Source organism: Taudactylus pleione, unplaced genomic scaffold (genome assembly GCF_031769625.1).
Source record: "Taudactylus pleione unplaced genomic scaffold, aTauple2 ptg000034l, whole genome shotgun sequence".
In the NCBI taxonomy this organism is placed as follows: Eukaryota; Metazoa; Chordata; class Amphibia; order Anura; family Myobatrachidae; genus Taudactylus; species Taudactylus pleione.
Genome location: NW_028284436.1, coordinates 4,157,337 through 4,170,393, shown reverse-complemented (window position 1 = coordinate 4,170,393; position 13,057 = coordinate 4,157,337). Strand labels below are relative to the sequence as shown.

Sequence of the window (13,057 nt, the reverse complement as noted above, 5' to 3'; positions counted from 1 at the left end):
GGTGACAAAAATCCCAGTTTCGGTCCTGACTATGGGAAGGTCTGGTTAATGTTCTTTAAGACATTTTGTACAAATGTCAGATCGCAAAGCATTAATCAATAAGGCATGTAAACAATTTTATCTAGATGTATTATTACAAGAAGCCCCAATACACTGAAACTGTACATTAATTTGGAGAGTAAAGGACAGCAGCAGAATATAAATCCATTCCATTCTGCTGCTGCAGTGCAGATGCAATCAACTCGCTGGACCTGGATTTATGATATAAAGCTGTATAACTATTACGTAAAGGAGTGGAAAGGTTTAAAGAGGTCCAAGTTTAATATAAGTCAATGGCTAGTTATATAAAAAGGTCCTTCGCCAAGTTAAAATTAACAGTGGGATGTAGAGATTCAAGGACAATAGGTTAAAATTGCAGCGATTGTACAAGCAAGATGTAATAGCTCTGCACGCTTGCCAGATGCTTCATAGTTATAACTAAGGAAGGCTTTTACCATCTACATATACACCTCATGCATGCACAGCTCATTGGAATGAGGTCCTTTTAAAAAGGTATCAATAAACACATTCCCTGTAACCTAAAAGAGTTGCATACAGGCAGTGGCGTCACTTGGGTTGGTGTCACCTGGTGCGCTACACTGGAAGCCTCAAGCATCTAAGGGGGTGTGGCCTTGTGTCCACGCCACCTTGTGTATGATTTTGGGGGGGGGTGTGGCAGTGTCACCCCCCCGTTCTCAGCACGCTGGGGGCTTGCTATTTTGGTGCCACCCGTTGCGGTTCACACCCCCCTAGTGATGCCACTGCATGACACCCAGTATTAAGAAGTGTTAGATGCTGCTGGCACCTAGATTTGACGCATTGGTCCCAGACTTCTGATATTTTAAATTTTTTCGCCCAAAATTTGTGCACCCCTTTTTTCGCCAAAGTACTTCTGATATGTTAGTATTGCAAAGGGAAGGATTTAGTAGATGTAATAAGTAATCTGGATAGCCAAGTTATCTGTTAAAAAGGAAGGAAATATTATATTCCTCCTTAGCTACAGATGTATCCTTTAATACGGTGGCTCAAGTTGCGCTAAATAGCTGCTCTTGATGAGCAGAGTCCCTTGTAAGTGTATTCTTCACTCAATGTGCGTCTTATACGCATGAATAAAACAACTAGAAGCGACAAAGCCACATTACTAGCGCACACTGACCACTGGGGCATACGCCATTTGTACATCTGTGTTCGACTAAGGGCCATATTCAATTAGCGGCGAAAACGGATATTTGCCAAAAAACAGCAAAATTGGCAAACAGGCAAAAATTTAGAAAATAAACTGGAGAAAAAAGTTTTCTACATCCCAGATCAGGAGAAGAAAAAAATGCAAAATCCCTATTTTTGGCTAAAAATGTGGGGATTTCTTTCAGAACCCTTTAGACATCATCCCCCCGTCAATGATAAATTGCCCCAAAATTTTTTCGTAAGTTGCGTACTTTAGCAGAAAACGACCATGCAAATCTTGGGGATAAAAAAAAAAACCCAAATCATTGAAAATGATAGAAAGCTATTTTTTTTCCAGGAAATAACCGTTCCACGTAAATTGGGGGTATGTTAAAATGGGTGCAAGTTTATATTTGTGTTGTCAAAACGCAACTTAAAAAAAACGCCTGCTGCGACCACGTGATAAGTTTAAAACACTTGACACATCCATACCGCCCCACGAAAAATCAGACCCAATACGTTAAAAAACATTTTCAACCATTTTTATTTTCGGCCAAAATTTGTGCACGTGTTTTTCGCCAAAGTACGCAACTTACAATTTTTTTGCGGTAATTTATCATTAGGGGGGTGGCGTCCAAAGGGTTCTGAAATAAATCCCTACATTTTTAGCCAAAAATAGGAACTTTGCTTTTTTTTTTTATTTGTTTCCTGGTTTGGGATGGAAAAAACTTTTCTTCAGTTTTTTTTCTCCATTTTCGCCTGTTTGACCTTCTCGTCGTTTTTTTTTTTTTTATATGGCCCAGAGTGTGAATCTGTAAAAATGGCTCCTATGCAAGCGGTCTCGGCTTTTTCTCAAGCCACATTCCGTTGTGCTTTATTTGTGACTTTGTACGTGTATTATACCAATTCCTATGCAGTTAGTGTCTCTGCTACAATGTAAGCGGCTTTTCGCTGTGTCTGCGATGCGACAAAGATGCAAAATTTTAAGAAAATTACAGTCTGCTACTCCTCCCGGGGCACGCTCAATGTATGAGGGCACATCTTTATTGAGTAAAAAAAAAAATACCCCAAAAAGAGTACAACGTATCAATGATGTTATATTCAATCTTATGTGTATGTCATTTTTATTGTCTTTCGAAGAACATGTACATTGTGCTGCATATTCCTGCTCATGTTCCATGCAGCAAGCTTCAAATTATTCAGCATGGTGTGAATGTTACTCCCAGTAACTCCCAGTTAAAATGTCAGATATTTTAATTAATGTATCACAATCAATACATGGCTATGGTGACATCTCTTAGCATAATGGTACACTATGCGAAATTAGTAGCTGCCGTATTAGCTAAAATAGAATTTTCTTTCAATACAATGGAGCAGAGGACATTTCATTTAGCTTGAATAAGATCAGATTTATTACATTTTTTATTTTCTGCACTTTATTTGAAGTAACTGAGAATAACGCCACAGAAACTAGGATATCTGTCCCAGAGGTAAAAGCTCAGCCCGTACTATAAATGAAAGCGTTCCCCATTAGTACATCAAGGTCACGTAGACAGCTGGGGATGGCTCTGGCTCCCTATCCGTGCTTCTGTACTGTGTGGTAGACCCTGTGACTATGGAAATACCTATTTCATCAGTCAGGTTATTAAAGCTGAGCAACGGACCGAAAGCCTGACATATAAGGTGATCTTTTCTGTTTACTTCTGAGATCAGTTTCCAGGAGAGGCAAAATAAGAGCAAACAAAACGTTCAACGCTATTTTTATTGCAATATATAATATATCCTCAAACTGCATTTGATAATCACGTCTAAATGTATAAATGATGCAGTGAAAACCTCAGTAGCCTTTTCAGACAGAGACACCATTAGAAAAGGTGGGGCCTTGTTTGAATGAGATGTGGCCGCGCGGATAGGGGGGCATGGCTGCGTGGATAGGGAGGCGTGGCCACGACATTGTGAGTCCCGCACCCTATCACGGTGGTGTGGTGCTGAAGAGGACGCCAGGATAGGAGCGGCTGCACCACCTTGGCAGGCCTGACCTGCGGTACGTTTTGGTGTGTATTTTAGGCAGGTGTTAGACAGTGGGAGCGCTGCATTTTGTACAGTAATGAAACGAGGAGATGTCAGGATAAATCTACTTTCATTTGCCACCAGCTCTGAAGGTGCACAGAGTCCTATAATCTCAATGGGAAGAACTCTGCATTTTCCAGTTGTCAAGAAAAAGACATTTCTGGTAAACTTTGACCAATGTAATAGGGCTCAACATATTTTGCCGACAGGGTCATAATGTCGACATGTCCAGCATGTCAACATTGACCATGCAGACATTAAGATGAATTGCTGACATGGAATGTCAACAATGGGCGTTGCGGCTGTACCAAGGATAAGTACCCCAATGTCGGAATGTACAATGTCGACATCATAACAGTCAACATGAATGTCAAAATTGTGACTGTCGACATGTTGACTACATCCCATGTAATAAACATGTTAAGACACAGAAAAGTGGCGCATGTGATAATAGACAGTCCAGAGGGATCGGTATGAATGACCGCCGTACCTATGCCCGACGGTTCAAATCCCGACACCAGAAGACCGGCAGGACTGAAAATCCCGATTGGTAAGTATAGTAACTACACCTAACCCTATCCCCCCCCCCCTTAACCCTAACCCTCCCGTAGGGGTGCCTAACTCTAACCTCCCCCCCAGTGCCTAACCCTAATCACCCCTGTAAGTGCCTAAACCTAACCACCCCCTTCCCCGCAGCCTAAACCTAACCCTCCCGGGGGGGTGCCTAACCCTAACCTCCACCAGGGGGTGCCTAACCCTAACCCCCCCTTCCCTGCTGCCTAAACCTATCCCTCCCGTGTGGTGCCTAGCCCTAACCTCCCCCAGGGGGTGCCTAAACCTAACCCCCCCTTCCCCGCAGTCTAAGCCTAACCCTCCTGGGGGGGGGGTGCCTAACTCTAACCTCCCCCGGGGGTGCCTAAACCTAACCCCCCTTCACCTAGCCTAACCCTAACCCTCCCGGGGGGAGCCTAAACCTAAGTCCCCCCGGGAGCCCTGAACCCTAACCCTCCCCCCCGTGGCTGTCCACACCCGGCTTACCTTCGTTTGGTTTGCCAGGCGTCGGGCTCCCGGCGTAGGGATAATGATAGGCGTCAGTATTTCGACGCCTGTCATTACTTCCCTGTCGGGATGAGACAGTTGGGAAGCCGGCGGTCGGCATTTCGACTGTCGGCTTCCTGACTGCATCCCAGTCCAGATGCTCCCTTGCTTTCAAGATTCATGTAAGATGTAAATTAGACAGAATTGAACAGTATTTAATTAGAAAAACTTGTGAACCTGGAGCACCAGCGTACAGAGAGCGACACCCCTGGCAGGGAAGAGGAACTGCACAGGTTGTGACAGGTGGAGGGTGCTAGAATGAACACTACATTCTCATACATAACACAATTAATATATTTAAACTTGATAGCTAAGTATAAGCATGTCCTTTCTCACTTGAATAAGCCAAACTTTCACGATTCATTCATTTAGAAGGAAACATTCTATTTATTACTAGGTGAAAATGTAAATTATTTATACTTAATCCTATTCTCATTCTGTAGCTCTGTATATAAAACACTGCTGCCGAAATACATTTACCTGGAGCGAGTAATCTAGAATTTTTCTTTTTCTCCTTCTAGCAAAAATCAAACTGCAAACTTCCATCACAATCTAAACGCATGATCGATACTTGTCAATGTATCGCCAATGCACAAAATAAATGGCAATGTAATGCTATATACAAATGAAGCCTTCAAAAGAGAATTGATTGGCCTTAAGTTCTTAAGTGCTGGAGATGAAGACAGAAGCCATTTACATAAACCTATAAGTCATTCCATGATTAGAAATGTTTTACTTGTTTCAGGCTACCAAAACAGCCCGATGTGAATTGCTCAATAGATTTTTTTTTTCTTTAAACCCTTCCCCCAAGCTCAGCAGCAAATCCATTTTGCCATCTCCGCAGTCTGATATTAATCAGATATATCATTGGATTTTTCCCTTACTGCACTGACATGCTAATCAGTACTTGAAAAGCTCTTCTTATTACCCTGGGAAAAAGAAAGGTTTAAATAGCCCGAGGCAATTTACAGTGCAGTTTTCTTTCTTTCTTTCTTGGCTCACCAAACTATTTTGATACATAATGTTTTTCTATTGCAATTTCACGATTATTGACATATGAACAGTTACCGGAGAGTGATTATTTTTTTTTTTACAATCCATTTAACCTTTATAAAACTGAAGCTCCAAAAGGCTAAAATAAACAAACACACAATTTGTCTTCCTAAATGCATAGAACAAAGTTGTTCTTTAATCTTCACAATTGCCAAGCCAAAATAAAAATCCTGTTCTAATACACAGGGACAAACCCTGAGTTTGTACACCGAAATTGTTCTCTTAGGAAACTTTAAATGCCAGCCCGCCCGCTGCTTTCAACCTGCCCGACTTCATTAGCTTTCAGTGCCAACCCACCTGCCACAAAAGTTCATATGAACCAGGTTAAATTATACGATCAGACCTTATCAACATTTATCAAACGTTTTACTATATGCAACGATAATAGTGCTCCAGCCAATCAGCTCCTAACTGTTATGTTTGAAAAATGACAGTTAGGAGCTGAATGGACAATATATCATACGCAACAAGTATTAAACCTCTTTATGATAAAACGTGTTTATAAACAGGACCCTTTATTCCTAACAGCAACAGACACTAAGGTCAGAAGGCGTTTCACTAATTTAGATCAGGACTCTAGGCAGGCTGGGTATATGTCGAAGTTCGCGTAGACAATGATGAAACGGAGACTTGCTAGAATGTCTGCAAATCAACCCACAATTTGCACATGGTGAACATTCCTGTTCACGCCAATCATTTATACACCAAAGGGGTTGAGCACAGTACACAACGTTACAATTTCTGTACCAAAACGAGAGGAACCTTTCAGTACCAGCAGCACACCCCGTACAGTTCACTTACCCCCCAGTGTGCAGTTGTACAATACTGTACTAACGTGATTTGATGCTGTAATCAGAGCTATGGGGGGGGGAGGGGTGTCGGTGCCCCCAACACTCCCGCGGGTATCACGTATCTTGTATATTTGGGTTAGCACATCCACAGAATCTCAGAGCGCAACAAAATTAAGACGAGGACTAAATTAAACTTTGTCCGTAGTTGCCAAAATTAGCCTTTTAAATGAGGGGCCTTGTATTTTACAACAATAACTAGTATACTTACCAAAGCAGGTCTGTAAGAAAATCCCTGTCCGTCTTTTACACAAGGACTGGCACAATGGCTTTAATATGATTGTCTTATTATGCAAAACCTCTGAAAAAGTGGGGATCGGGGGGGGGGAGAGTATTCATTGCAGTTGAGTCAAATGGCCCACTGGGAGGGTCTTATGAGGCAGAGAGTGTGGCATACTTCATGACCCCCTCCCCCCCATGTACATGTGAGCCCCTTTGCTTCCTGGACTATAAGACTGGGGCAGGACTGCACCCAAGAGTGCAAGATAGCCTATAGTAATGCCAGGTTTGAAGGTTTGGAAAAGGGATAGGCTTCCTTGTTACTGTATTTGTCTATTATGGGGAAGTGGGATGTTACACTGAATCCTGATAATCTAGCTTAAGACCCATCCAATGGGCTCACATACTTGAGACAAATGTATTTAAATGGAATAATGAAATCACTTGAACAGATAACAGAGGACTTTGCCAGGCCGAATTCCTTCTTTTATAGGTTTTCACAGCTGAGGCACGCCTTACAGGCTCTGGAGGAACATTGCCTTATTATAAGACTATCCCGTTTCACTCTGCATACGGGATCTGCAACAATACAGTATCTCAGCTCGCATGCCATGGTACTTATTAACACATGGTCTGTGCAGCGCTGTAGAAATTGCGCACCTGGTGATAAACATCTGGGAAGAAGAATGGCAATCTCCCTAAACATCCTCCCCAAATTGCAATAGAAGAGTGACACAATTATATTAACAATGCAAATCTCCTATGTACCCTTATTAAAAACGTGCCCAAAGGTTTCCCCCAACAGCCTCCATAAAGCTGTCTGTGACAGGGATTCATGTCGTGTGTGCCTCCATGTTCAGAACGGCGCACAGTATATTCTGAGGTAATCAACTTCAGGGCCAGTAAATGTAGCTGCCGTCGCGACGTTTTCGATCTAGTGTTGGGTACGATTTGCTAACTCCCAGGTAGACACTAGCTCACTTTTATTGTGAGCAGTTATATTAGAGGTAAGAATTATTATTATTGTTATAAATGATGCACTTATTACAATGAAGAGCACATTATCTCCTGCATGTCATTGTAATATGCCTATATTACATAGTACTGCAGGCCTGGCCCACCTGTGGCTCTCCAGCTGTTGTAAAACTACAAATCCCAGCATGCTTTACCAGCTGACCAGTTGGAGGGTAAGCTGGGACTTGTAGTTAGACAACAGCTAGAGAGTCACAGCTTGGCCAGGCCTGCTCTATTGGATTAACCGCTATGCTACAAATACATTCTTAGCGCTCAGGTCTCAATGACCTGATATACTGCACGGACAACAACTTTCCTATACCGTATCCCCTAGTAACGCCGCTTACCTTCACTATAACCGTCTGATCAGTCTGGCTACTCGTCATCTCATTCATAGACTTAAAGAGCTGCAGTAAGGACTCCATAAACTCCACTTCTCCTTTATTCTCATAGAGCCTGTGGCATGAAGATAAAACCAAAACACCAATTGCTATAAAGCAGGATCATCATGAATATTCATTGGCAAGTTCCTCATGTCAAAACATACACAACATACTGTATATAAACAACTATGTCTGTAACAATTTTATGTCAAGTTTTATTTTCATCATTCATCTCATGTGCACAGGCCTACTTCCGGGTTATACATATAGAACTGCCATGACTGCAGGGTTGCCTTAACAGCAGTGTGGGCCCTGGGCAAAGCAATGCACAGGGGCCCCTACCCACCCATTCTAGGGAAAAAAATGTAAATGGTCAATAAAATGAAACCCTCCTGCATGTCCATCAGACCTCCCACACATGCAGAGAAACTGACTGGTCTGGTCTGCCCCCGGGGGACCCAGACCGCGATGCCACCGATCAGCAGCTTCCAGCAGCGTTCACCATGCTTCTGCAAAGATGGCCACCTAGGAGCAGAGAGGAGGCCGGCCTGGGGGAGGAGCGCTGCCACAGGGCCAATCGGCAGGTGCAGAGAGGGCTGTGTGCAGCGGGGGAGCCGGCTGTGTAACGGGAAGGCGCGCTCCCCTGGCATGCAATTAACCCCTGGGACGCCGCAGCGCTACCGCTTAGCTGCGGTCCGCCGTCCCAGGGGGGTAGTGGAAGCGCAGGTTGGTTACCTGGCTCCACGCTGCAGCCAGTCCCCAGGGAGCCCCCTGCCTGGGGACTCCGGAACATGTATCAGCAGAGACCCACCGCGGGACCCCGCTGCTTACCTGCTGCCCCCTTGAATCCGTCCATGGTCCAAAACATCTGGGGTCACCGCTAGCTGTGACCCCAGATGCTTACCAGCATCCCCGGATCAGTACCGGCGATCTGGTACCGGCGGGGGTGTAGGGAATACAGCATGGACGTCAGCGTTGACTGTCCATGCTGTACTTCCAGATGGGCAGCCACAGCTGCCGCGAAGAAAACTTCAGGGGCTATCCTTAGCACCCCTCTAAATAGGTGCTCCGAGCCGGGCACCAACGAAAACTGAGATGCCTTGGCTCGGGGGCGGGGTATAAGAGGGGGGGCCCTGATGCATCCTGGGAGGCTGAAAACTTAACTCTATGGTGCCCGATGCCTGACGTCATCACCTATACCCCAAGGTAACCTGTGGATACCCTATGGACCCTGATGTAGAAATACTTTTATATACAAGAATAATGACAACACAGAAGCAAATAATTAAATTTACATTAAAAAATTATATGATTATGCTTAATCATGGCTATTTTACATAAGTATTTTACAATAAAAAAGGACTGAAAAAACATACTTACTGAATAAACAAGATTCTGGAGCGCACAATGAATTTGAAGATGTATTCCATTGCTTTCATTACTTTAAAGACTTGTTCTGTTATCCCAGGTCTATCGGCGCTGTCCACATAGTTCTTTAACACTTTAGTCAGTTTTCTGCAAGGTAAACAAGTGTGCGATATTAAATGGTATCGAGTTTATTTATGATTAGAAACACTGGAAACTGAACAAAAATTAAAGATACGGCTGACAAATGGCCTGAATTAGGTGTGGGCCACTGGCAGAATACCCTGTGTGCCCCCCAAACCTCCCACCACTACTGTATACAGGATACATGATTAGGGATTGGTCAACGTGAAATTCCATGTAGTGTGGTGACAGGTAAGTCACATTGGGGGATGAAATGATATAGAATATTAAGGGGAGATTGTCCGGAGAAACGGTAACTAATAGGAATAAGGTACAGAAAGACCTTACACAAAGCAATACCATACGTAAAAATTAAACTGAAAAAGCCCCTCTCTGTGCGCCAGGTCCTGTGAGACCAGCAGACTTTGCTAATTAATCTGATATGTGACACTTGTATATCTGTGTGCGACCTAGGGCCATATTCAATTGCCAGCGAAAAGCAGTTCTCGTAAAAAAGTGCAGTTTTGAGGTACAAAGTTGCGGGAACCCCCGTGCAGTTTGGACAGTCCCCCAAAGGTAAACTACGTAAAAAAAATTAAAACAAAAAAACCATTAGAACACCCCAAAAATACTTTCGTTTGAGGGGCAAAAAAAAAAAAAAAAAGAGTAAAGTTGGGGGACAAACATAAAAACTATCGAAATAGACTCCAGGGGGGTCCCCAAGTATGCCCCAGCTGTTTTTTTTTTCTTTGCAGGAGTTTGCGGCAGGTGGATTTTTCAAGATTCACTTTAGCAACTTTAAAATATGCTAGCCCCCATTTTTAGGTACCCCAAATTTGCTGGGACTAGTTATTTTGAAGTAAAATTATTGCTACATGCTATTCTTCACCCCATATGGGAATACATTAAATAGCACCTATTGAGACCATTTAAGTACCCCAAATACCTTCAGCAGGGCTATTCGGGGGGTATCCATACTTATCCCCCATGTCAGTGCATCTTTTGGGGGGTGTCAGGTTGATTTCCCCAAATCTGACAGAAATTTTCATCTGTTCGAGTTTTTGCCGGGATGCGTTCTCTCGTCCTTTGCAATTGAATAGGGCGAATAGCGGGGATGAGCACAATACTTTTCCGGAGGCAAAACTAGCGATGACGGCGGAAAGTCTGGCAGGCAAAAAGCCTGGGACTTTTCACCGGCAATTTAATACGGGCCATAGACTGAATCTGAAGTGCTACAATATGGCGGACACAGCTTTTTTCATTCCAAGCGCCGTTGTGCATCATATACAGACTCAGTCGCACACAGATATAGAAGTGTCACATATCAAATTAATCGGCACAGTCTCCAAGTGCATCCTAGTTGCGTCGCATTGCGAGTCATACACATTTTCAGCAACAAAAAAAAAAAAAACACCTGACGCTAGGAGAGTAGGACGGGACCTGGAGGCTCACTCAAGTCAGGCAAGTCGAGCTGCGTGGCGCATTTATGCTAGATGTATGAGGACACATCTTTATATGGTATTTTTTTAAAAATACATATTTTTTTTTAGTGCTCATCAATTAAAACAAAAGCTACTGACATTTCAGAAATGCTTTGCTCAAAGGTCATTCATTTATGCTGTGTTCCGTGCTCAACCAAGGTCAAAATTAAATATGGTCAATAAATCCCAATGTCCCAGGTGGCCAAGCTGTTATGAAAATATCTGAATAATGATTTTTTTTTTCTACCACTAGAAATTACTTTTGGAGAAAAGCATCTCTCAGTATCCCCATAACCAAGGACAGCTCAAAGATGTATAATGTTTTAGGAACAAATAATGCTTCAGATAAAACGCACCGTTAATAAGTGCACAGATGTAGAGAAATTAAACTCCCAGTGCAGAAAAAAGATGAAGCCATTGTGACCGGTCATTTGTAGAAAATCAAAATAAACACCAACGTTAAATATTTTCCCAGATCAATTCCCCAGTGGCTGGTATCCTGTGACTTTGCAGCTAGGACAACGATAGTAGGAGGCAATGCCCATTATAGCTTACGAAAAGGCACATGACAAAAATAGAACAAAAAACAGATGTTTTAAAAAACGTTGTGCAAAAATTTAATAGTTGCCAACTCTCCTGGAATTATCCTGGGGGACTATCCTGGACCCCCGAGAGAGTTGGTCAACTCCTTCCACTTGTGGCCCACTTCACTTTACGAGTGATGCGGGCTGGTCCAGGAACTTGACAATGATGATTTACTGCTTAGAACAGGAGACACAGTGGCAGAACTAAGGCTATGCATTGATTCTCCCAGAGTCGTCATCTTGAAACAGGCAAGTATGGGTAAAACTCTATAATATCCAAAATATACACATGTAAAATGCAGATCCTAGCCTCAAAATAAACACTACATCAATACTGTAGGTTGGATATTGCTGTCAGCATATGTCTCCATGAGACCAATTTATTGTTTTCATTACTGGCATCTTGCAGCATATTGGCTGCAAGGGGTTACAGCACATTAATAAGCATCGTGGCATTAGGCTTGTTTGTGTGCATTTTTTAGGACTACCTGCCTTGAATATTAGTAAAAAAAAAAAAAATACACTGGAAACATTTTTTTTTTGTGAGAGAATTACGCATCTATTTGCATGCTTTAAATAGGTCAAAAATCCAGGATGAATTTATAATCCCCAGGCACGTCATTTCTATCCGTTCTCTGGCTTTCTGAGCACTGAGCGTGCAGTGTCAGAACTGATCTGATAATAGGGGAGATATTAGACATACGTGTAGGCTAAGGTTGCGCTGAAATGCTTCTTTATGTAAGTTTCCAGGACAGGATTAAAGTGCTGAAACTTCCGATCTGCAATCAGACCAATAATGAATACCTGAAACAAAAAGAGGTGGTAAATAATGCATGAGTGTAGTGAGGCACATCCTGAGCTGGGCAACAGTCCCCCATGAGCACAGGACATCACACTCACAGGGAATATATCACTGAGAGCAGCAATACAGGGAATGTGAGGCTAGACAACATGTTCAACACATATTAAAGAGCATTTTGTAACATGCACATATACACACGTTTGTGCACATTATATATTATATATATATATTTAGAATTTGGTGTGCTCACCCTTTGCCTACGAAACAGCATGAATTCTTCTGGGTACACTTGCACACAGTTTTTGAAGGAACTCGGCAGGGAGGTTGTTCCAAATATCTTGGAGAACTAACCACAGATCTTCTGTGGATGTAGGCTTGCTCAAATCCTTCATCAGGGCTCTGTGGGGGCCATATCATCACTTCCAGGACTCCTTGTTCTTCTTTACGCTGAAGATAGTTCTTAATGACATTGGCTGTATGTTTGGGGTCGTTGTCCTGCTGCAGAATACATTTTGGAACCAATCAGACGCCTCCCTGATGGTATTGCATGATGGATAAGTACCTGCCTGTATTTATCAGCATTGAGGACACCATTAATCCTGACCAAATCCCCAACTACATTTGCGGAAATGCAGCCTCAAACTTGCAAGGGAACTCCACCATACTTCACTGTTGCCTGCAGACACTCATTATTGTACAGCTCTCCAGCCCTTCGGCGAACAAACTGCCTTCTGTTACAGTCCATTATTTAAAATTTTGACTGATCAGTCCAAAGAACCTGCTGCCAATTTTTCTGCACCCCAGTTCCCATGTT

At 42.9% G+C, this 13,057-nt stretch overlaps 1 protein-coding gene across 2 annotated transcripts in view; it reads right to left on the bottom strand.

Annotated features, from left to right (window-relative positions):
* Positions 1-13,057, bottom strand: part of DOCK1 (dedicator of cytokinesis 1) — a 431,183-nt gene that overhangs the window by 274,650 nt on the left and 143,476 nt on the right. For both annotated transcript variants that reach the window (XM_088452203.1, XM_088452204.1), the window contains exons 21-23: positions 12,145-12,245; positions 9,269-9,403; positions 7,853-7,961 (exon numbers count right to left, since the gene is read on the bottom strand). In XM_088452203.1, coding sequence (XP_088308329.1) covers positions 7,853-7,961; positions 9,269-9,403; positions 12,145-12,245 — 345 coding nt within the window. The remainder of the gene's footprint in view (positions 1-7,852; positions 7,962-9,268; positions 9,404-12,144; positions 12,246-13,057) is intronic.